At 43.7% G+C, this 23,602-nt stretch overlaps 1 protein-coding gene across 3 annotated transcripts in view; it reads right to left on the reverse strand.

Annotated features, from left to right (window-relative positions):
* RAD51D (RAD51 paralog D) overlaps nucleotides 1-23,602 on the reverse strand; it is a 32,723-nt gene that overhangs the window by 4,495 nt on the left and 4,626 nt on the right. For all 3 annotated transcript variants that reach the window (XM_066575119.1, XM_066575118.1, XM_066575117.1), the window contains exons 3-10: nucleotides 21,456-21,555; nucleotides 17,492-17,553; nucleotides 13,660-13,778; nucleotides 12,588-12,669; nucleotides 12,156-12,290; nucleotides 9,701-9,796; nucleotides 2,485-2,575; nucleotides 594-664 (exon numbers count right to left, since the gene is read on the reverse strand). In XM_066575119.1, the coding sequence (XP_066431216.1) occupies nucleotides 594-664; nucleotides 2,485-2,575; nucleotides 9,701-9,796; nucleotides 12,156-12,290; nucleotides 12,588-12,669; nucleotides 13,660-13,778; nucleotides 17,492-17,553; nucleotides 21,456-21,537 (738 nt within the window). In that variant the 5' untranslated portion in view covers nucleotides 21,538-21,555. The remainder of the gene's footprint in view (nucleotides 1-593; nucleotides 665-2,484; nucleotides 2,576-9,700; nucleotides 9,797-12,155; nucleotides 12,291-12,587; nucleotides 12,670-13,659; nucleotides 13,779-17,491; nucleotides 17,554-21,455; nucleotides 21,556-23,602) is intronic.

Raw genomic sequence — 23,602 nt, forward strand, 5'->3', positions numbered from 1 at the left:
CCCTCGCCAACTCACCTCCTCTCTCCTCCGCTCTAGCTGTTTGCAATGAGAGGGGGTGGGATGGGGGGTTGAGCTAAGCTTCCCCGCAGCCTTTCTGCAGCCAGCAATGGGAGGGGGCGGAGCTCAACTCCACCCCACTGCAAACAGTCGGCAGGCAGGAGAGAGGGGGAGGGAGTTTAGTAGTCACGCTGCTAAACTCCCTTCCACCTCCCTTCTCCAGTCCCTGTCATTGGCTCCCATAGGAGTCTATGCAGCAGCTGATGTACTCCAGGCAGAAAGATAGTTCCAGTACTATCTTTCCTGCCGGTTCTACATTAGCCAGCTGGGCGCTTTTATGCCACGGGAATATGCCTGTGTGATCTAATGCATTGGAATCCAATGTATCAGATGGTAGCATATATCATCCGGTGATGATATATGCTTGTGTAAATAAGCCCTTACAGTGTGAATTATGAGGGTTATCCCCCAAATGTCCATCTCTCCCTGAAGGGTTACTGCATTTAGAGAAACATGAAACAAAAAAAAAAAAAAAAGAGAGTAATCCTAAAATTAAAAAAAGAAAAAAGTTAATCAAAATGTCTTTCAGTACTTACAAGTACAGCCAAACTGAAATCATGAGCAAGTGTTTTTAGTTCTCTTGCCAGATACATCATTACTGCCATTCCTACAAAAAGAAAAAGTATTAGTAAATGTACCCCATTTTCTGTCTAAAACTCTATTGCATTCGGAGGCTTGACTATAGCCTCCGATTCTGCCAAATACAGTGGCCTGTGAGGCTTAGTCTCAGGCTGACCTCAGAGGCTTTCTAGTGTACTATACTGAAGCATAGTTGTGTATTAGAGTAAAAAAAAAAAACAAAACATGCAGATATTCAAGTCCTCCTGACTGGACAAATACAAAAAGGCTAAAAAACAAAAAAATTGTGAAAAAAAAAGATAAAATCCCACCTTTCCCCCTTTACTATGTAAAAAAACAAAACATACGTGGTATTGTTGCATTTGTAATGACCCAGAGAAAGAGGTTAGTACGTTATTTAGCTAATTTTGCCTAGCTTGCCTTACAAAAAACAGAAAAGAAAATGGTCAAAATGTCGCATTGGATCACCAAACTCATCCCGTAAAATAAAAAACAAAAACACACACACCTTTCACAGCACCGTAGACAAAAAAAAAAAAGACGAAATGTTAAGGGTCGTTGAATGCAGTGATAAACAGAAGATACTTGGCAGTGACATACCGTACTGGCTTGCAGAATTAATTTCACATATTATTTATACTGCACAATGAATGCTGTTAAGAATAAAAAAAAAACATGCCAGAATAGCAGATTTAGTTAATTTTGCCTTCAGAAAAAAAATTTAATAAAAAGCAATCAAAATGTGTTAGGTTTATAAAAATTGGATAAATGAAGACAAAAGTTCATCCCACAAAAAAACAAGCCCCCACAGAGCTCTATCGATGGAAATATAAAAGGGTTTTGGCTCTTGGAATGCAGTGACACAGAAGTAAACAAGACATAAGAAAAAAAAAACACCATTTTATAAACTTGGTATTACCAGAATTGTGCTGACCCAGAGAAGAATATAATCACATCTTTTTGCATGCTGAATGCCGAAAAAAATGAAATCCAAAGAACAAATCATTGAATCTTTCTTTTTTTTCCCCAATCCCCTTAAAAAGTTTTTATAAAAGTATAATACATTTTATGTGCCCAAAAATGATGCCAATAGAAAATACAACTTGTCCCACAAAAAACAAGCCCTCATACAGCTATGTCGATGGCAAAATTAAATGTTATGGCTCTTGGAATGAGACGATGAAAAAAAAAAATAAATTAGTTGGACATCAGGGCTTATTCTGATGTGCATATATCCACCAGGTTTTCACACCCAGCCGATATACGCTGTCTCTCTCTGCAGAGGAAGGAGGTGGGATGGGACAGGAGCAGTGCACTAAGCTCCCACCCCCCTCTCCACTATTTGCAATGGGAGGGGTGGGATAGGGCGGAGCTAAGTTCCGACCCCCTCCCATTGCAAACAGTGGTGTGGGGTGGGAGCTCAGTGCACTGCTCTCGGCCTGGCCCGCCTCCCCCCCCTTGCAGAGAGGGACAGCGTATATCAGCCGGGCGTGAAAACCCGGCCGATATACGCACGTCAGAATAAGATCTTAAGGTGAAAACAGGGTCCGTCACTAAGGGGTTAAAACTGCATAGTCTAAGTTTATATCACCTAGTAGTTGGCTTAGTTTATGTCAAATTGTGGCAACATTTTGGCGTATTTAGGCTACGCTCCTTTTTCAGATAAGTTGGGAAAACTTTCCAAAAGAGTCTAAAAACATATTAAAAGAAAAGCATGTAGGGCAGTTTTGTGGCACAAGGTGCGCCAGAAATCTGCAGTTTTTTTTTGACTAGAATGTGTTTTTGTGAAGAGCTGTCTACATATATACTTTATACTCAACCATGGAATATACAGATAATATAAGTCACCTTCTGTCTGTTTGCCACCCAACAATGGGTATACCACAGCACACACCGAATCAACCACCACAAGTCTCAGTTTCTCTCCAGATCGTAACAGCTAAAAGATAAGAAAAAAACATAATTATGTAAGGCTTTCATATGTACAAGATTATGTAAAGACTTGATGAAACTATCTAAAAGAAAAGCTGCTACAGTTGCCCCTAGCAATCAACCGCAGTTTCATTTTACCATAGCAGAATACAAAATGCAAGCTGTGCCGTGATTGGCTGCTAGAGGCAATCTCCCAGTGTTAGCAGCTATGTAGATAACTAAATGTAAAGAAACATTCTAGGCAAAGCTGCGTCCACAAAGATCTACCTAGACAAAGCTGCTTTATGTTTAACCTGTTTTATTACATTTTTGCAAGTTAAATATACCATATCAAAAAGGTCTCGCAGGACCGTATAAGGTAGAAAAAGAAACAAAACATTTACTAAATTAACTTTAACCCCTTGAGTGGCGGGTTTCCTACCACCCTGTCGTGCCCACCAGGGCAGGTTTTTTAAAATGGTCTAATCATTGAATTTCAACTAATTTTTCAGTTGCGTCTCAAGAGCCATAACTTTTTCATTTTTCCATTGACCTGGCCATGTGGGGGCTTGTTTTTTGCGGGACAAGTTGTGATTTTTTAAACAGGGGGGAGGAAAAAAAGAAATGGGGAAAAAAGAAAAAAAGGGGCCATGTCATTAAGGGGTTAAACAATGTATTAACTTCCTTCTCTGGGTCATTACGACGCACACGGATACCACATGTGTGATTGTATTTTTGATTTTTTACAAAGTAAAGGGAGACAAGTGTTTTTATTATTTTTTTAATAATTTTTTTTTTTTTTTTTTTTTAATTTTTTTCTTCTTTTGTCCCTTTAGGGGACTTCCACAGGGACCCATCAGGACCCCTGATCACATTCCGGGGGTCCATGGTGACAGCCCTTTACATGCTGCAGTGACAGCCCTTTACATGCTGCAGTCACATAGACTGCAGCATGTAAAGGGTTAACACAGAAGAGATCGGAGGTTTTCTCTGATCTCTGCTGTAAGAGCTAGTACCTAGCTGTCCTCTGACAGCTAACAACCAGCTCTCCCTGCCACAGAGACCATCCGCTTGCTTCTGACAAGCCCATGGTCTCTATGGCAACCTGTAAACAAACCAGTGCAGGAGGTTGCCGGCATATCGGCAATATCTTCTGCTGGTTTTTCAAAGCCCTTGCTTTGTTCTCTGTGGGTCTGTGCAGGCAGAGCACAATGTCACAGCTTGTGGCATTGTGCTCTGCAGCTCCCATAGTGATACATAGCCCGGAAAATTTCCGGGCGTGCCACTCAAGGGGTTAAACCATCACTAGTAGTTACTACCTTCTAGCTTGCTGATGTATAGTGTTGAACTGATTATTAACGTATAACAGTATGTGTATGCCATATATGGTGTTTAAAATTCTAGCACTAATTCGACACTCATGTATGCAGCCGGCAGGGGTGCTCTCAGCGCCTCAGATAAATTAGAGTGGTTAAAGCATAGTCCATTAATTGTGAGCCTCACTGAGCTGGAACCCTAGGAGACCTCTGGGGAGCCCCCTGCCATCTACAGTACCAGCATCAAAGTAGTATCACTGTCCATTGTCTTGCGTCAAATCAGTATGGCACTTATTGATAGCAAACACTCTAATATTTTCAGCAATGGTGTATCTGTGTACAAGTAAAGATATAGAAGAGAGAGAAACATAATAGAAAGAAAAGGGTTAGGGGTGGGGTGGGAGGTAAGGCAAGGGATAGAGGGATGGGGTATGAGGGGAAGAAGGAAACTCGAGAGAGAGGGGGCACCTGCTTACCCCCAAGTTTGTATCCACATTTGCTTGCCTATTCTAAGAATTTCTAGAACTCTGTTGACTCTAGGCTGAGGTACCAGGTCATGCACTTTCCCAGAGAGTCCCCGTGTTCTGGGTGGTCTTCTGCCATCAGTTCCTCCATATATCTCAGGTGGCCCAATTCCTGTACAAATTCTACTATCGAGGGGGGGAGAGCAAGTGCTCCTCCAGTGTCTGGGAACCACGGCCCTTGCTGCTGTCAGCAAATGATGCAGGAGGCCCTTTTTTTAATGTGACAAGCTCCAAGGAATGATGGAAAGCAGAGCCAGCAGTGGTGTTTGAGTGACCGTCTCATGTCACCCTCTCATATATGGAGAACTCGTCTTCCCAGAAGGGCTTTAGGTTCGGGCATTCCCAGCAAAGGCATAGCATCGTCCCCACCGCAGAGTTGCATCGCCAGCACTGGTCTGAAATTGATGGGTATATTCGGTGGATAAGGACTGGACACCTGTACTATCTGGAAATTTGAAGTTTTTCCTCCTGGGCCGCGCATGCCACTGGTAGTTTGTGTGAGAGTAGATATGCACTGTCCCAATCAGAGCCTGGTATCGGAGTGGCCAGCTCTCTCTCGCACCAGAGGACAAAAGAGGGGGTGTCTGAAGTGGCGCTACCCAGCAGAATACTGTATACTCTTGAGAGGCCATGAGGAGAGAAGGATTCCTGTAGAAATAGGTTTTTAACCCTTTCCAATCCACTGTCTGACGTCTAAAGACATTATGATTTAAGGCTGTACAGCTCCGATGTTGGAAGACGTCCGTTGGGGTTCTCTTACTGTATATTGCAAGCCTCTCTGCTGTCGCAGCCTATCCAATGTGCCGCCAAATGCAGTACTGGCTTTAGCCAGCAGACAGCGCTGTTGTATAACAGCAGAAAAAGAGTAAGCCCCCTAGGAAAACCAGGATACAAATTGGATTGGAAAGGGTTAATCGCTGTGGGGTCTTTCCCCAGCCGAGAGAATTATTTTTGGGAGTTGAGAAAGGCCGATTGCTGCCTATATTCGAACAATGAGTGTATTTTGTCTGGATATCTAACCTGGAGTGTGGGCTGTGAGGGCAGGACCCCGTTTGTGGCTGACAAAGCACCACTCCTGTCCATAGGTTGTGTAAGGGCGCTTTTACATGGAACCATTAGCGTTCAAATCATTGTTGAGTTACGCAAAAATTTATGAAATTGTTCAGTGTAAACATGCCAACGATTAGATGAACGATACTTCTTTCCCTTATCATTCGACATTCATTTTATGCCGGCATAAAAAGCAGTGTTTTTTTTAAAGGAAAGCAGCTATGTTTCTAATACTATACAACCCCTTTAATTCTCTCAGTTGCAACATTTTTCATTGGTAGGCCACGCTAGCAATTGTAGTCTATAGAGCTCTGTGTGAATCATAGGTAGATTATTCTCACAGCTCCTCTGCTGGTAAACTGTATCCAAAATCTTGTACAGTTCAGACGCTAACCGTATTAAATGTCTGTCTGCAATGTATACTGCTCATGCCGGTCTCTCAGCATAGCTCCAAATAAATTCCATAACAACTAAGGGCTCATTCACATGGGCGTATGTTGCCTGCATATTTTTTACGCATGTAATACGTAGTCCTAAAACCTCATTGATTTCTGTTTGGTCACTTGCACCTGCGGTTTTTTTTTCTATGCACGTGAAAATAGGATATGAAGATTTAACATACGCAGCAAATTCGCATGTACATGTGTATTTGCCGTGTACTGCATTTTTTATGGGGAGGGAAAAATACGCAGGACACATATGCCTATGTGAGTCAGACCCAACAGTAATTTAACACAATAAACATGTTTATACACTCACTCTTGTATTTCATTTATTGCACCTAAGCTTAGAATCCGAGCCAGTAAGAGATTGATCATAATATGTACTCATGTGAACCTCAAGTTTGGTTGTGAATTTTACCCAAATTGTATAAACCCACTAATCATTTGCCATTGACTTCTCTAGTGGGTTCCTATCCTGTTGAGTGCCGCTACCCAACACCATCCTGCTGCCAGGCTAGGCGCCCTTGGCTCTGGGTCACCCCACAGATAGCCCCATCCTATATGAACAGATTACAGAAGCTCATCTCTCCAGGCGGTCTCAGACAGCAGACTGAAAACAGGTATGTAACTGCCTTTATGCTGTTTCCTACTAATGAAAAACCCCTTGACTAAATGGGTAGGAAGGGGCTTAGCTTGGCAGCAGAGATGCTGGTGGGTTGTTCCTCTTGTGGGCGCTATGCAGTGCAGCCCCCAACAGAGGAGGGACCCAGTAAAGAGGCCACCATGAATTGTCTAGGGGGCTTATACAATCTGATTAAAAAGTAAATAAGAAGCTCATGTTCCCATCTAGAAATTTTGATTTGCAGCAATAGATCAATGTATAACGTATATATGTGCAGTGCATGTCTTATTCCAACAGTTAGACAATACCAAGAAACTATTTTTTTCTATAAGGGAAAAAAAGGCTTTTTGTTTTTTTTTTCTGAAAATGGGTCATCAATAGTATTTCCCTAGAAAAACCCCTTTAGCATACATTTACACATAGCAGAAGTAACCTGCTGTAGAAAATCCACCAATGGTGTAGCTTTTGACTGGAAATCAGCTGCGTATCCGCAACAGATTTCAGAAGGCACAGCTCTTACCTCCGAAGTCAGTTTCACATGGGCAAGGGAAAAAAAAAAATAATCGCAAGAGATTTGTGCGTTTTGCAACGCACAAATATGAACCCTATTCTATCTTGCATCGCAGTGCCCATTGCTCTCAATGCGGCCAGCAGCAGTGACATCCCCATTGGCAGTAATGGGAGAAACTCAGCGATCCTCTGCTGTGACAGTGATAGCTGCGCCAGATGAGCCCTTTATTCATGAAGTCATGCGAGGCCATTTTCACATGAAAATGCCTAGCATAACTTGGTATTTCACATGGTGGGGAGCACGATATGGGGGTGGGATTCGTGGCCTCATATCACGCTTGCCTGCGTGAGGTTAGCCTTAGGGCTCTTTCCCACGAGCGCATAAATGGCAATGGTGTTTTTACATTTTCATGCCCGCTCCGTATAAGCACCTTAATGGGCATCTTTCAGCGACCATGGCCAGCGGTTTCTTGCCATTCACACAACTGTGAGCGTCGTTTTATCGAAAAAAAAATACGCCGCACCCAGGAAATCCCTCGCTCTGCCAAAATCCTCGGGATGCCTTCCAGTGCCTATATAGAGACACCTGTAAGCTTTTCGCAGCATTGGACGTTGCAGAAATGCCTCCCCCTCCCTTCTCTTTTCCTGCTTCCATTGTAGTCTATAGGACCCACAGGCGTATATTGGCGAAAACATAGTTCCAAAACTATGTTTTGGCTGAGCGTATTTGCGCCGACCACGTATATGTTCCATTTTTCACGCTGCCGGTGTATTTTCGTACCGTATATTCGCCCGTGTGAACGGCTGCATTTGAAACCAATGCTTCACATGGGTACCGTTTATGCGCCCGAGCGTGAAAACGCGACATATATACGCTCGTGGGAATAAAGCCTTAGGGTTCGATCACGCATCACTTTGAATTTAATTGAAGGGGTGAAATCTCCAGCAAATCAACAACATGTGAAAGACACCCTCAAGGAACTTGGTAACATTTTCACAGTAGATGCAAATTTGGAACAATGCTCTAGAACATGTGTCAAACACAAGGCCCGCGGGCCGAATCCGGCCCGCTGTCTCATGTTATGTGGCCCGCAGCGTGCCGACGCCGCTCACCACTGAGGCGATTACCAGCTGGGGTGCCGCGGCTTCTTGCTGGTAATCGCGCTGTTGCCAATGATCCCGGCGCACACTGACGTCAGTGTGCAGCCAGGATCCTCCTCCCCGGGTCCCCTGCTCATTAGTTCCGCAGGAGAGGACTCGGGGGGGAAGCGTGACGGGCTACACACTGACTACAGTGTGCGCCGGGCTCAGGGCAAGCAGAGAGGGAGCAACTGCCTATTACTGGGGAGGGGGAGTTCGGGTCGGACTGCCTATTACTGGGGGGCCGGACTGCTTATTACTGGGGGGCTGGGGGGGAGGCTGCTTATTATTATTGCTGAGGGGGGGGGGCTTATTACTGAGGGGGGGGGGGGGGGCTTATAATTATACAGTTGCTATGGGGGTTAATATTACTAATTGGGCCACTGAGGGGTCGTTATTTTTACTGGGGCCACTATCAGGGTCACTATTAGGGCTCGTTCACATGGGTGTAGTTGTATTTCGGTCGCACAAATACGCTGTGTATTTGCGCAATCGAAAAATCGCTTATGCCTGTATATTTGTGTACGTAAAAAAGAACGCAGATGGGCCTATTGAAATGGTGCGCAAATATGCAGTGAATACACAGGTTTCCTGTGCATTCACCACGTATTTGCGTTGCCCATTCACTTCAATGGCCTATCGGGGTGCGTAGTACGCAACAAAATAGGTCATGCTGTATGAAAATATAAATCATTTGATTGAACTCATTGAAATCAATGGCCTCTATTCACTGCATATTTTGTACACAAATACGCTTGTGTGAACAGGCCCTTACTATACCGTCTTAGGCCCCCTGCACACAGGCAGAAATTCCGCCAGGGGATTTCTCGCAGAATTTCCACCCATGGAAGCTGCCATAGGATTGCGTTAGAAAACGCAATCCTAGGCAGACGGCTGCGATTTGCACGAAATCTCGCACAGAAAACAAATCGCGGCATGCTCTATTACTGTGCCGGGCAGCCGGTACATCACAAAGCCGGAGCAGGTGAGTGCTGCGCTGGTCCCTGCAGGGGCTCGGGTTGGGATCCGACCCGGCCGTCTGCAGGCGGCCTTACAATCGGCCCTTTGAAGGTCACCATCTGATGCAGGGGGTGGAGAATTAATCAATGTGTGGGACTGACATTCATTATTTAAGGAGCAGTCTGGACTGTGTGAGGGCATCCTGGAACATGGACCTTTTGCCCAGTTTCATTTTCTTATCGGTATGTATTTTAGTATGTACTATGTTATAGAAGTTTGTGCTATGTTTTTATTCAGATGTTATTTCTATATATGAGATATTTATTTGTATCTATATGTTATTGATCTATAGGCTTGAGAAAGACCGTAAAAGGTCGAAACGTTGCCAGTTTTAAGAGGATGAAACAATAAAGTTCTTGTTCTTAAATACTTTGGAAGCACCTGTTATGCTGCTACCTCTCCTGTACATATTTAGTTTCACCATAAGCCTGATGTGGCCCTTGGTGAAAATGAGTTTGACACCCTTGCTCTAGAGGCTATGCCTCCAAAGTAAAGCTACGTATGTTATGCAAATTGACTCAAACATACCTGCTGGGAAAAACTCTGCCTCAAGCCTTGGAGAACATCTAAAAGCTTATAGGCATCAAACACGTGGATCACCTGAATCCTTTCAAGAGTTGCAGCCTATAAAGAGCAAATAAGTTAGAAATATGATCATACATAGACTGCTATATTAGTTTGTTATATCAAGAGGACAACAGAAAGCAAGAGTCAAAGGGGGGGGGGGGATAATTTTATTGAATTATCGCCTTTAGAGGAAGCCATTTAACCTGTCATGGGCATTAAAAGGAATCCAGTGCTGTCAGGGAAAACCTGTTTAAATGACAGAAATACAAATAACATTACTGTATTTTTTTTTTTAACTATAATGAGACACACTTTTTGTAGCAAGAAGCAACCAGATTACGTAATCAGTTGTCCATGATCCCATGACCGCACCTCCTCTCAGAAAACAGGAACCTCCCAGAGCTCTTCAAAAGGTGGGAACACCCTCCACCTCTTCAGTTCTGTAGCAAGATCCATCAACAGGGCTTCTGTGCGGTCCATTGCCGATTCCAGCCTCCTGATTGGCTGGAATCGGCACGTGACGGGGCGGAGCTACACGGAGTCGGCATTCTACACGAGCGGCCCCATAGAAGACTGCAGAAGACCCGGACTGCGCAAGCGCGGCTAATTTGGCCATCGGAGTGCGAAAATTAGTCGGCTCCATGGGAACGAGGACGCCAGCAATGGAGCAGGTAAGTATAAAACTTTTTATAACTTCTGTATGGCTCATAATTAATGCACAATGTACATTACAAAGTGCATTATTATGGCCATACAGAAGTGTATAGACCCACTTGCTGCCGCGGGACAACCCCTTTAATTAGCTTCCGATGTTAAAAAAGGAAACAAAAAAAAAAAAAAAGGAAGAAAAAACAAAACACGCATCAAAAGACCCTTAGGCTGGGTTCTCACAGGGCGGATTCTCGGCGGAAATCTCGCAGTTTGGCCGAAGCGAAAAACCACGAGATTTCCGCCAGGAGAACCACTGCTGCAAAACCCACGGCTGCTTTCAAGCGGCCTGGCCGCTCGCTCTTCCGCTGTGGCCGGCGCTCCCATAGAGGAGAGTGCGGCCACAGCGGGGGAAAAAAAAATAAAAAATGGACATGCTGCGGTCAGCAAATCCGTGCTGCAGCGGCGGCTTCTGCCGGCTTAGCCGCAGTGGATTTGCCGTTCCGTGTCACAGCAATGTGGAGATGAGGGATAGGTGAACATAGGATCTTTTATTTTTATCTTTTTTTCTTTTTGCCACGTTTATGTCATGGTAGGGTGTACTTAATGCAACAGGACATAAACTTACATGATGTAGATGGTGCGGGATCAGAAGAGAGCCTGCGCCATCCCGCAGCCGGAGTCAGCTGTTACTGATAGCCGACCTTCTGCTGCAATATCAGAGATTGATGAGAACTTCAATCTCCACTGTTAACCCCCCCAACATGCCGCAATCTATGAAGACAATAATGGTTGAATTAGACAACGATTATCGCTCAAAATTTGCACAAAGCCATCGTCTTAGCGATAATCGTTGTGTCCATCTTGCACCCGTCGTGCATTTGTCGTTAACAATTCGCTCATCGCATTTCAGTCCGCTTAAAAACCGTTGTTTGGCCGTTTGCTTCTCATTTGGTTAAAATGACATCGTTCATTAGTCCAGCGATTTGAGGGGAGTTTTCAATCATTTGGCAGGGTGTACATGAAGCAGGCTACAGGCCCAGCAATTGGCTGTCGGGAGGACAAAGCTTCGTTTTTAACACGCCCACCCGGTGCTCAACCAAACTATCGCTCAATTATCGTTTATTTCTCATTCAATACAAACGCTACACAACGATAATACAACGTCTGAAATGCCCGTACGCTACGTCCATTTTCCAAAGATTTTCCTTAGGTTAAAACGTCCGTTTTTAAAGGCAAAACCATCGCTCACTTTTATCGTTATAACGAAAATTGGCCGATAATCTATGGGTCTAAATGGGGCATAAGTCATGTTCTCAAGAAACATCCCCTTTAACCACTCTGCCACCCTAAAATGAATTCCTCCATCTAAAAGTTTCCCACATAAAACATAAAAGTAAATCCAAGCAAATACACTATAACTAAAGGACAAGGACATAGCTGGGTATGATAGGCATTAGAGATGAGCGAGTATACTTGGTAGGGCATATTACTCGAGCGAGAAGTGCCTTAGCCGAGTATCTCCCCGCTCGTCTCTAAAGATTCGGGGGCCGGGGAGCAGCGGGGGAGAGCGGGGAGATCTCTCCCTCTCTCCCCCCCCGCCGCAACTCACCTGTCACCCGCGCCAGCCCCCGAATCTTTAGAGATGAGCAGGGAGATACTCTGATAAGGCACTACTCGCTCGAGTTATATGCCTTACCAAGTATACTCGCTCATCTCTAGTAGGCATCTGAACACAGCTGGACTAGTTTACATTAACTGTGCTTACCTGTTCATCCTCTTGTTGGGTCTTACACTGAATCAACTGCAGAAGACGAGTGCCAGAGAGCCCCCCAGTGGTATCAATATAACACACTCTCTGATGTAAGGTGGCGGCCACGTTTGCAGCAATACTCTGACACAACTGAAAAGATAGACATATTTGGTGGAAAAAACTCCAGTTATATTAGCCTGTGTTCAAAAGTGCAAGTGACAAATCTAGTTAGCTTGCCATTTTATATATATATTATATAAAAATCTTTTATACTCCAGTTTGAAAGAAGAGCCACATACAAGTGCTATATGTATATTAAGGAAATCTACCATCACCTTTGAGATCCATAAACTACACTATCAGGCATTTTTGAGGCTGTGGCTCTAGTAGCGATTTACCAACGATGGTGTATCATTTACAAATGCCATTAACTGTATCACTGCTGACCTGCGTTTTACCGCTGCCAGGTGCCCCTGAAATTTCTGTGACTTCTCCTGTATATAGTCCTGAATCCAAGAGGGTGTCTAGTCTGTAAACCAAAGAACATAATTATGTGTGTGTAGTGCATTACACTTATGTAAAGGCAACAAAGACCAAATTCAGTCAGCATTTCCTACAAATTACTAAAATGAATAGGTACAAGTATGCAATAGCTGTGATGCTACAGTACAAGCAAAACACGTGGCTAAAGCGCTATGATATCAAAGTGTCCATCATCAACAGTTGGACCTCCCTGAGGAAAAAAAAAAACTTTTGACATGTCAAAAGTTAAGTGCAGTTACTCTTTTAGGCCTCATGTCCAGGGGCGGATTTGATTTGCGGAATGCGCACAGGTCACCCGCGTGGAAGATCTACAATATAAAAGTGCCCATAGGGAAGCATTGGTATTAGCAACTGAATTTAAGCAAGCGGATTTGATTTGCAGATCGTTTGGTGCAGAAAACAAATCCCAGCATGCTCCATTTCAGTGTGGATTCCGAGCGGATGAACTCAATAGAAGTCAATGGGTGCAGACGATCCGCAGTGCATCCGCAAATACAATTGCAGATGCACTGCGGATTTGAAGGTTAAAATCAATTAGGGAGGGGGGGAAAAAGGCTGAGAGGTGGGGTTACGGATTTTTTTCCGCCTGTGGACATGAGGCCTAAGGAATGTTAAAAGGGCTGTTAAGCCCTCTGCCTGGGGATACGGAAAGCCTATAGAAGGCTCCAATGTGAGTATATTTGCTGAAAGTGTTTTGTAAGGTGGTCCCGCCATCTGTAAGTGATTAACACTGTATAGTAAGTGCTGGACAGGCAAAAATTGAATTTTGGTGCATTTTATTTATTAAATACGTGCCCTTTGACCCCAGCAAAGGCGATCCAGAGTAAAAATCTCACACCATGTATAATCATTTTTGAAGCTGTGCAATCAAAAGTATCAGAGTAGTCCAAATCTTCAACATTTCTTTGCAGCAAATGGTTATACATGGTTGTGTGCCGCAGCTAGAACAGTAATCTAGTTTACACTGCTTGCTTACTTCTTGTTACCGGTGGGAAGGATTGCTGTAGAAGCTTTCAGCTCTTCATACAAATCTGCTCCATTGGAGGGGAAGGCAGAGTACTGAGCAAGTAGCACGCGTCTCACAGCCACAAGGGTCTAAAATACAAGAGTTGTCAAGTCTATATTTCCACATAACTATAATCATATGCAAATGCTCTTCAAATCAATCATGAATCTTCTTGGTACATAGCCAGGTTATAGAATATTTTTACTGAAAATAGTACAATAGCGGATAAATGGTTTAAAAAAATACCTGCACTTTCGCGCTGGAGTGCTCAGTCTGGTTTTCGGCTCCTTCTAGCTGAAGATGGCCCTATATAGCATTATATAAGTGTCATATGGGTCCGTCTTCAGCTGCCAGAAGGAGTCAAAAATGGTAGATTGAACATCAGCGCTCCAATGAGAAATTTGACTTTTGAAAAAGAAAGGTAAAAATAAATACGGTCACATTTATTGGAGTACTCCTTTAAATTTAGAATTGGCAATAAGGGTAAGTTCTCTCATGTATCCAAATTAATTACCAATGATCATTGAAGAAGGAACAAGAGACATCATTGTGTGAAGTTATCACTGTCAACAAAGGGGCCAGCCCAGTGTTAGCTTCATTTATCTTGCAAAGCAGAACAAAGAAAGGTATAGTGTCCAGTCACAGTGGACAACGCCTGAAGTCCCATTTAGACAGGACAACAGTCGTCTAAACGACTGCATGAGCACAGACGTCACCGCTAAGGTCGTTAGGGCTTACACTTAGACTGACAGACTTCACCGCTGGATCGTGGGCTTCTCGCTCAGCGTTTCACCTTCTATGTGAAGCGCTGAGCAGGGAGCGTTTACACTCAGCGAGAATCCCGCGATCCAGAAATGTTTTTTAAGCTGAATGAAAGTCAGCAATAACGAGAAGTGAATGAATAGTAAACTACGTTTTTGTATTTACACCGGACAATTATCACTCAATTTTGTTCGTTTGACCGATTATCATCCCTTGTAAATGGGAAAGTAGCGAATCATTACAAAGTCAGTGAGTAAAGGAATACGGATACAATGACTAGATATGGTCTGCTCCTATGAGGTTCTAACTAATCTATATTAACACTTGAATAACAAGTGTAAGAAAGAAAACTTTCACACATTGCTTTGACCTTGACCAATATTGAGGTAACATCTTATAGATCTACTTTATCTAAGGACAGTACAAAAGAGATGGGGTGTGAGGGGGGGCAATGGCACTTGGTTCTAGGATATATACAGGGGGTGAACAAAAATATGGAAGCCCCTGAACATTGGAACCTTGCTGCTTGAGCAGATGTTCACTTTTGCCCGCTAGCATCTTTGTCATATTACCTCCACCTAAAATCAGTCTCTACGTGTCTTACTGATAGTTAAAATTTACTAGTATTATGAAATATGATTTATAATACCATGTAACTTAATATATGCATTTTGTACGGTATTTCCATATTTTTGTCCATCCCCTGTAGTTTCCTTCATCTGAACCAGTATTTTAATGTAAAACATGTTAGTTGTGCTTCATCTGTCCACACAGTAATTCGTGAAGGAGGTGTACAAGTATCCATATGTTGCATAGTCGTCACGTAGCTCAGTAAAATATAGGTGATTTTTGATGTGAAGCTGTGTCCACACTTGTCCAAGTACAAGCTCTCAATACTCTTGACAAAATTTTGTATGACTTCTCCATCTAACTTTTTTAGCTTTTCAGAAGATTTGCGACTGCAGTTTCAAATGTCTGAAGTAGTCATATTGATAAGCTGCAGCACATTATTGCATCCTAAGGGAGAAACCAGATCTCTGCTCTAGAGGACATCAACTAATTGCCCTGCTGAAGGGGGCCTATCATTGGTATTGCCCCATGAAGCAGCAGAACAGCAGGATAGGGCAGCATAGCACCTGGGTTAAGGAAAATTTGTTCTTTCCCAATTTACCGAGACAGTATGTTTCATTGCTCACTATTGGGAAGGCAGCCAGACATCGGATTTGACTAAGAACAGTGAGCTAGTAAAATCCTGTGAGTGAGCTTAGTGCAGTGTCAGCCGGCCGTCTGATACCACACATCAGGTGGCTACATTGGTGTCCTAGTCAGTTAGCTTACCATCATGGCAAGCAGCGCTGAAGCAGCCAGTCAGAACCTCCACTTAGTGAATGAGTTATCCATGATACATCTAACCTCCATCTTTCATGAGCTAACTGCGGGGAAGGGAGTACTGACTGTCTCCTAGTATGCTGGCGCCTATGACATCCAGACACACTGGATGTTAACCCTTTCTATGCTGGATCTGCAAATTGGCATTGTTCTTAACACAATGCCTTATTAATATGGACACTGAGTGTAGAGCCACTATTGGACTACATTTATGTCTGCCCAAACGGTTCAGTCCGAGATTAACCCTTTCCTCCCCAGCCCGTGTATTCGGAAGCTAGGGGTTGATTTAGGGTTGCTTAAGAAGGAACAGAGTGTGCCTCTGGTATCAGATAGCATACTCACACCTCTTTTTCTGGACTATACTGAGGGTCCAGCATAGTCTTTAACCCATTCCTCTCCACGGTGTCAGTGAGCTGCGGTCTTTATCTAAGGTGACTGGAGAATAACGAAGTGTATTCTATACATCAGTTTATTCACACTCTGCTTTTCCATCCCTCATGAACACTCTGGCTATTCGGAGACCCCTAGCTCAAATTGCGGACTTGGAGGGGTTATGGGTAACATCCACTATCTCTATTACGGATTATAAATGAGGGATAATTAAAGGATACATTGGCTATTAATACAGTGCTACCTGATTTGAGAGAACAGCATCTAAAGATACAAAAGGAAAAATCACTGCCTCTTCTCCTGTCTCACGGATTAATAAATATCAGTCTGTATAGCAAATCTAGGTGCTTTCAGACTAAATTTAAAAGGGTTTTTCTTTTTTCCCCCTCCCTAACCAAGTGATCCTACTGTTAATTCTCAACCAAGGGCCAATTTACATACTGCACCTATACCTATATTGGTTGTGTGCATGTGTGACACCCCTTGTGATAGTACAATCACTAGGAATGGGGTTTGGGGTTTGAGGACTTCTGGTACCCATCCATTTAACGTGATCCCCACCTCATTTTAATATATGTTTTGAGTCTGTCCTATTACCATTGTGGGAGATATCCTATATGTTCACCATTTTGTATGTATTTTCTGTTATCAACTGTGAATATACTGTATTTTGTCTATAATGGTCTGAACTTCTGGAGGAAGGGAACATCACCTCCCCCCCACCTCCAGAAGTATTGGAGGAGCTCAAGAACTGGTAAAACCAGTTCTAACTGGCCAAACCTTTTTAGGAGTGCTTTGTCTTGGACAGCAGAGAGGAGAAACACAGGATGTTCTTCTCATGAAGCTAAATTCAAGAATGAACTGAGCGTGCTCACTGAAGTTCCTCCCAGATGGATGACATCACAAGCTACCTCACAAATACCTCCCTCTGAGGACAACCAATCAGCACGCTAAATAATGTAACTGTATACTTCCTGTGTTGAAACTTATTTAAGTTTCAACGCGCGCAGAATAAAGACAGACTCTTTGGGGAACACATGATGTAGTCTGTGTGGTCTTTGAAGGCTCTCCAGGCCTGTACACATATTATTTAATTTGGAACACATGGTATATCTATAATAGCGAATTTTGTGCTAACACCATAAATTAATAAAGTTAGTATTTTTTCCTTTTGGGTGATATACTTTACCAATTTGGAGTACTTTCAACAAAAGAATGTAAATAGATAAAAAGAAAAATCCAATGTGATGCAAGCACTTACCTTGTATGAAAGGGAGCATTTTCTTGCAAGCTGCTCTAAATCAGATGCAACCAAATCAACCACTGCAAAGGATAATTTTGGTGTGAAAAGAGGAATAATCTTATTTTAGTCTAATAATGATAAATTCTAGTTAAAGTATTAGTAACCATTGTTCTCTACTTTTATGAAATCAGATTCTCTACAGATACTCACACAATGGCAGTTTCTATCCCCTGGCAAAATACAGGCACCAGGGAGAGAGAATCAGCTTATGGCCCTTTTACATGGGACGACAGTCGGCTAAATGATTGTGCAAGTGCTGATATGTGGAGTGTTTAGACATTAGCTTCATCTTCTATGTAAAACAATGACTGGGGAGTATTTACACTGAAGGAGAAGCCAGCGATCCAGTGAGAATTATATGCTGACTGAAAGTCACCGATAGCGACTTGTGAATGGATAGGGAGGGATGAAATTTGAATTTTGTTTAAATGACATTTGAGTGACAACCGATAGGTGTAAATGGGCCATTAGGATCTGACTGACTTTCACATAGTTTGATTTCACAGTGATGACAAGCGGCAATACTGGGAATGACACTCATCTGCCAGTCCTCTGTCTGAATCTACCAGTACAGAGGACAAACGATCATTGATTCAACTGTTCCTCACCACAGAGCTGTCATTGGTCAGCTATACATGTCCCTGATGGGGAGATGTGCAGTCAACCAGCAAGCTGTTTTATGCTCGCAAAGTTACAACTAGCTGTACTTTTTCCCAAAATAGTGCTACATTAGAAATGGACGGAAAAAAATGGATTTTTTTTGTTACTGTAAAATGCATTTCTCATTACTTTCATTGGGGGACGCAGCAGGACCTTGGGTATAGCTGCTGCCACTAGAAGGCGTACACCAAGCAAAAAGTGTTAGATCCTCCCACCAGCTACATACTTCTCCCACAGACCCGGAGCCAAAATCAGTTTGTACATAAACAGTAGGAGAAACGCAGACTGACATAATGTCCATTGATACAGACTTGTAAAGAAACAAATGGTACCTTGTAAGAATCGTGAAAGGTTGAGCATTGCTTACAGAGAGACCATCATAACCAGCAAATACAAGAAAGACACACCATTTGAACTACTTCACTTGATAGCGGACCTGCAGGGCGTATACCTCATATTGTAAACACGCATAGACTGGCAAATACACTGCCCGGTGAATATTTACGACCTCAATGTAGACTAATCAGCATTTTATTCTGCTCTCATATAAGCCGTATTTAAATGACTGTTTGATAATCGGTTGTGAATTTAATGAGGTGCAGGATGACTCCCTTGACGGAGAGGCCCCACGGTTTAACCATTATTTACCACGAACACACTATTGACATTAATAGACCCACGGCGATTGATCAACATGTCCAGCAGGCAATACACCTGCTGTTCTAATGCACATCACTCATTCTCCCGTATTGATTTCTTCCTTATATCAAATTCTCTTTTTGATAGACACCGCCGAATCCACAATCCACCCAATAGTCTTTTCTGACCAAACCCCAGTCACATTGGAGCTTCAATTGGTCCCTTCCCAGCGACGATCACAGCTATGGCGCTTCCCCACCTACCTGTGGGAATCAGAAGATTTCAGGGAGTCCTTGAGACTCCACTGGAATACCTACGCAGACGATGATAGAGAACACGACGTGGAGGAGTTTGCGGCACTGCACCCCACCCCCCCTATTGGCGGCCCAGAAAGAACACAGGCTCTTAAAATGAAAACTCGTACCAAACATTCCTTACAGCGAAACATCTACTGGACACATTCATACATGCCCACTCACATTGGCAGACTCAATTAACAAGAAATAATTTTACAGATAGGGCAATAGGACGGGACGTTTACTGGCTAACCTTGCCAAGCAGCATCAACTCCATAAACCAATTTTAGCCCTAAAACACCCCACCACCAGTAACTAATCAGGAAGAGGTAACATAGATACTATATGTCTATTTTGAAGATCTCTATAGGGCAGAACCGTCCAATACCCAAGACAAACGCCTTCCTGGACACGGTCGGCCTACCCACACTAACAGATGAACAAATATCTATTCTAGATGCTGACATACAGGAGAAAAAGGTGCGGGGAGTAATTTTGGCGTCAGTGGGGAGAAAAATCACCGGGACCAGATGGATTGTCGGTGGCATATTACAAAATACTCGCAGTAGATCTAGTGCCGACGCTAACCCAACTCTATAACGCAATATACATAAACTAAGCCCAAGTAAATGATTTGGGGCATTACAGAACTATCCTACTCCGCAAACCTAACTAAGACCCTGATGACCCCCGCTCATACAGACCAATAGCTTTACTTAACTATGACTACAAAATTTTGTCCAAACTTTTAGCTGACAAGCTTCAGTCTATTCTCACCTCTATACTTGAACCGTCGCAGAAGTGCTAGACTGCTAGTTGGCGTCTCACTAGAGGCGGACTTCATAGATGTTAAAACTATCTGATGTATTGCCATGACTTTGGATGTATGTCTCGCAGAGGCCCGCACAGAAACGTCACTGGTGACGCGCCGCCTCTGGTCTGCGCATGTGTGGCTTTGCGACAGCCGGCGCAGAGCGAGACACGGGGAGGAGGTGAGCGCTGGGCCACTGCAGGGGCATGGTTCTGCAGGAGGCCTGATAGTATCTTCAAGTATATGTCAATGAAGTGGAGATAGCTGGGGTCGGGAGTGAGAGGCGGAACTTGTATACAACTATAGCAAGTTTGGAAAGGGCTAAGCTAAGTGTATGAGCGTTAATCACTGAATCCTAGCCACACAGTCATATGGGACCCATTGCCTCAGAGTTTTCGTTACGAATAGATACGTGGGACAGTCTCACAGTGCGGCATTAGTGTCCCTATGGATGTGTTTACAGAGCAGTATATGCTTGGCCTGCAGCAAACAGTCTTGTAGTACTACATTACTCCTCCTATGAAAGGGAGTAATGAGGTGGTAAATGTTCATCATGCTGAACATTGCCTCACAGTGCTACATTACACCTACTATGGAAGGAGGTAATGAGACAGTATATGCTCAACATATCGCGAGAGGCATCAGAGGGAGCGGGGAAAGAGGTCTGCTCACGAGTAGACAACAGCAAAGGCTGGGTCTCGATTAAACTCAGAGCCAGGTCACACTCCCCGGCTGTTGTACAGATGAGACAACCTGGCCCAAGAGACTCAGGGACCAGAAGACCACTGGGAGAGGAGGAAGGTGACTGGAGATGAAGCTGTAGGCACCAAAAGGAAAGGTATAGAAGTCTCGAAGTTGAGTTGGCAGAAGGCCACATGGAGGGTGGACAAGGGAAGGAAGAAATGAGCATGCCTTAGACGCCTCGAGACAAAGGGGAGATGCAGCACTGTTCGCCCTCACCACTTATTACCTTATTTAGTTTTTCCTTTCACTCTGAAAATTCAGGAGTCTTTCCATGTCATATGATCTCATTGTGACTGCATGGGAATTACATGGCTTTGTGATCTCTCAAGAAGTCACTATTTCAGTTAATAGAACTCCTGTTTAGTGTTATTACATGGACTGTACTACACATGCTCTTCACAGGGAAGGGGGGTAGTGATAATTACAATGTCTTCCCAGCATGCAAAGGTGGTACTGGCTCTACTTGGTCATGTGATGCTGTACTGATGTATCATGGGATTAATAGCACAGCACAGAGAAGAAGAAAGCAGGGAGCAATCTAAACATCAAGATGGCGCCTGAAAAGTATCAGACAGGAGGCTGTACTGCATAGAAGTGACTGCAACATACAGAGGATACATCCAGACTGTTACAGGCAATCAGGTGATCAGGAAAGGGAAGGAAAATGGGTTCTCTCTAGAGTGATTATTTACAATATACAGATTTGTAACGGACAGAAAAGCAAGTGGGCACCAACCTGAAAACAAAATAGGAGGATAGTGTAATAGCTTACCTGTTCTCACGTGGTTCTTTTTCAGTACAGTAATAAGATCAGCTGTGAGTCCAGGACAAAGTCCTTCTCTTAAGATCACCATTGAACTTGGCAGTTATAGCTGTAGATGAAAGACATTGAATCACTTAGGGCTCCTGCACATGAACGGATTTGCATTGCGGAATCTGCGGTCGGTGTCCACACCGCGGTTCTGCAGCAAATACCATCCATAGCATCCTATGGAAAATTGATTCTTGCTGCACACTCGTGAAAACGAATTGAGATTTCCAGGATCAGAGGGGGAAAAAAAGCATGCTCTATTTTTGTGCGGTGTCCGCATGGATGGCTTCCATTGAAGTCAACAGAAGCCATCCGACCCGCGGCCTGTCCACAATTAACATTGCGGACAGGTCATGAATTCTGCGTCATTGCCTATTGACGGCATGGGAAAAACAAATATTTTTTTAAAAAAATTCTGTACTGCGCATGTCTGATGGTGGTTTCCCTCTCTGTGACCATCTGCAGTACAGGAAATCCGACCTGTTCACACTGGGAACACGCACAGAGAATACGCATAGATATTACATCTCTTGAGCTGCACTGCAAAAATGAGACATAAAGACAAAATTTGGCTATTCCAGTTAATTACTGTCTCAAATTTTTAAGATAATAACAATAATAATCTTTATTTGTATAACGCATTACAAATTCACGAACACTGCATATTCTTTACATTACTTGTACTGCACCATCATAATATACTGTACTGCATACAGGCCAAGAATCGCTGCTATGGGGATGAAATATGAAGGAATCTGAACGTCCCCAAAGGAAACCATTGGTTCTAATAGCCGTGTGTTTTTTTAAGTGTGTGATCTTTGCGTGCCTAGCTCCCTGTGTGAATAAGCCCAAAGGGGTTTTCCCAAGATAGTAATAGTTGGTGGCAGTGGTGGTGGTGGTTTACCCATGTGGCATCTGCAGCTAAGAGGAGGACAGACAGGGACATCATCAGTGACATCCCCTTAACCTGCCAGGGGCTTCCACATTAGGCCACGGTCACACGGGGCGGATTCCCGACGGAAATGCCGCGGTTTGGCCGCAGCGAAAAACCGCGACATTTCCGCCGGGAGAACCGCCACTGCAAAACCCGCGGCGGCTTTGAAGCGGCCCGGCCGCTCGCTCTTCCGCTGTGGCCGGCGCTCCCATAGAGGAGAGCGTGGCCGCAGCGGAAAAAAAATGAAAAATGAACATGCTGCAGCCGGCAAATCTGCGCCGCAGCAGCGGCTTCTGCCGGCTTAGCCGCAGCGGATTAGCCGTCCCGTGTGGACGAGATTTCTGAGAAATCTCGTCCACATGGCTGGCTAATCCCGGGATTAGCGGCCGCATGCAGATTTGCCGCGGCTAAATTCCGCACGGAATTTCCACGGCAAATCCGCCCCGTGTGAACCCAGCCTTAGAAGCCAATGTGACAGGTTAACAGGATGTCACTGAGTCTTCTGGCCCAGTGATGTCACCTATCAGATGCCGTGACGCTGAAATTGCACTTTGGTAAGTATATCAGTGTTCATACAGGTTTTCAAAAAAAATTTTACATGACATATCCATGACAAAATCTTGATTTTCAGCGACACTCATGGAACTTGAAATACACGCAATCAAACGTTTAGGGCTCCTTCACACAGGTGATTGCAATATCGCTGTGTGAAAATCGCGGCAAAATCATGACTTTTTGCCTGCGATTTTTGAGCCGCAGAACTGCTTTTTCTCGCAAAAACATGACTGCCACTTACGATTTTGCTGCAATTTTGTAGCGAGAAAGTCAATAGGACTTTCTAATGATAAAAATACATCGCATGAAAATCGCAAGTTCCTGCTTGGTGATGCGATAAAAAGGAGGCTCCATAGGGAAGCATGGGAGATAGAAAAAAAAAAAAACAACACAAAATGCAGAAAGTTAGGGCATGCCATGATTCTTTCTTTCTCGCAACATCGCAAATGTGAAGGAAACCATTGAAAATCATGGGTTTCATAATTCTGCTCTTTCACTCACTCTCGCATCGCCCCCAAAAATTTTCTTGCAAGTGTGAAGGCACCCTTATTGTTTTATATACAAACATAATATAAGACATACCCTGCTAAGTCAAGCTATTTCCAGTTAAATATATATA

This window comes from Eleutherodactylus coqui, chromosome 1, assembly GCF_035609145.1.
Source record: "Eleutherodactylus coqui strain aEleCoq1 chromosome 1, aEleCoq1.hap1, whole genome shotgun sequence".
NCBI classification, from domain to species: Eukaryota; Metazoa; Chordata; class Amphibia; order Anura; family Eleutherodactylidae; genus Eleutherodactylus; species Eleutherodactylus coqui.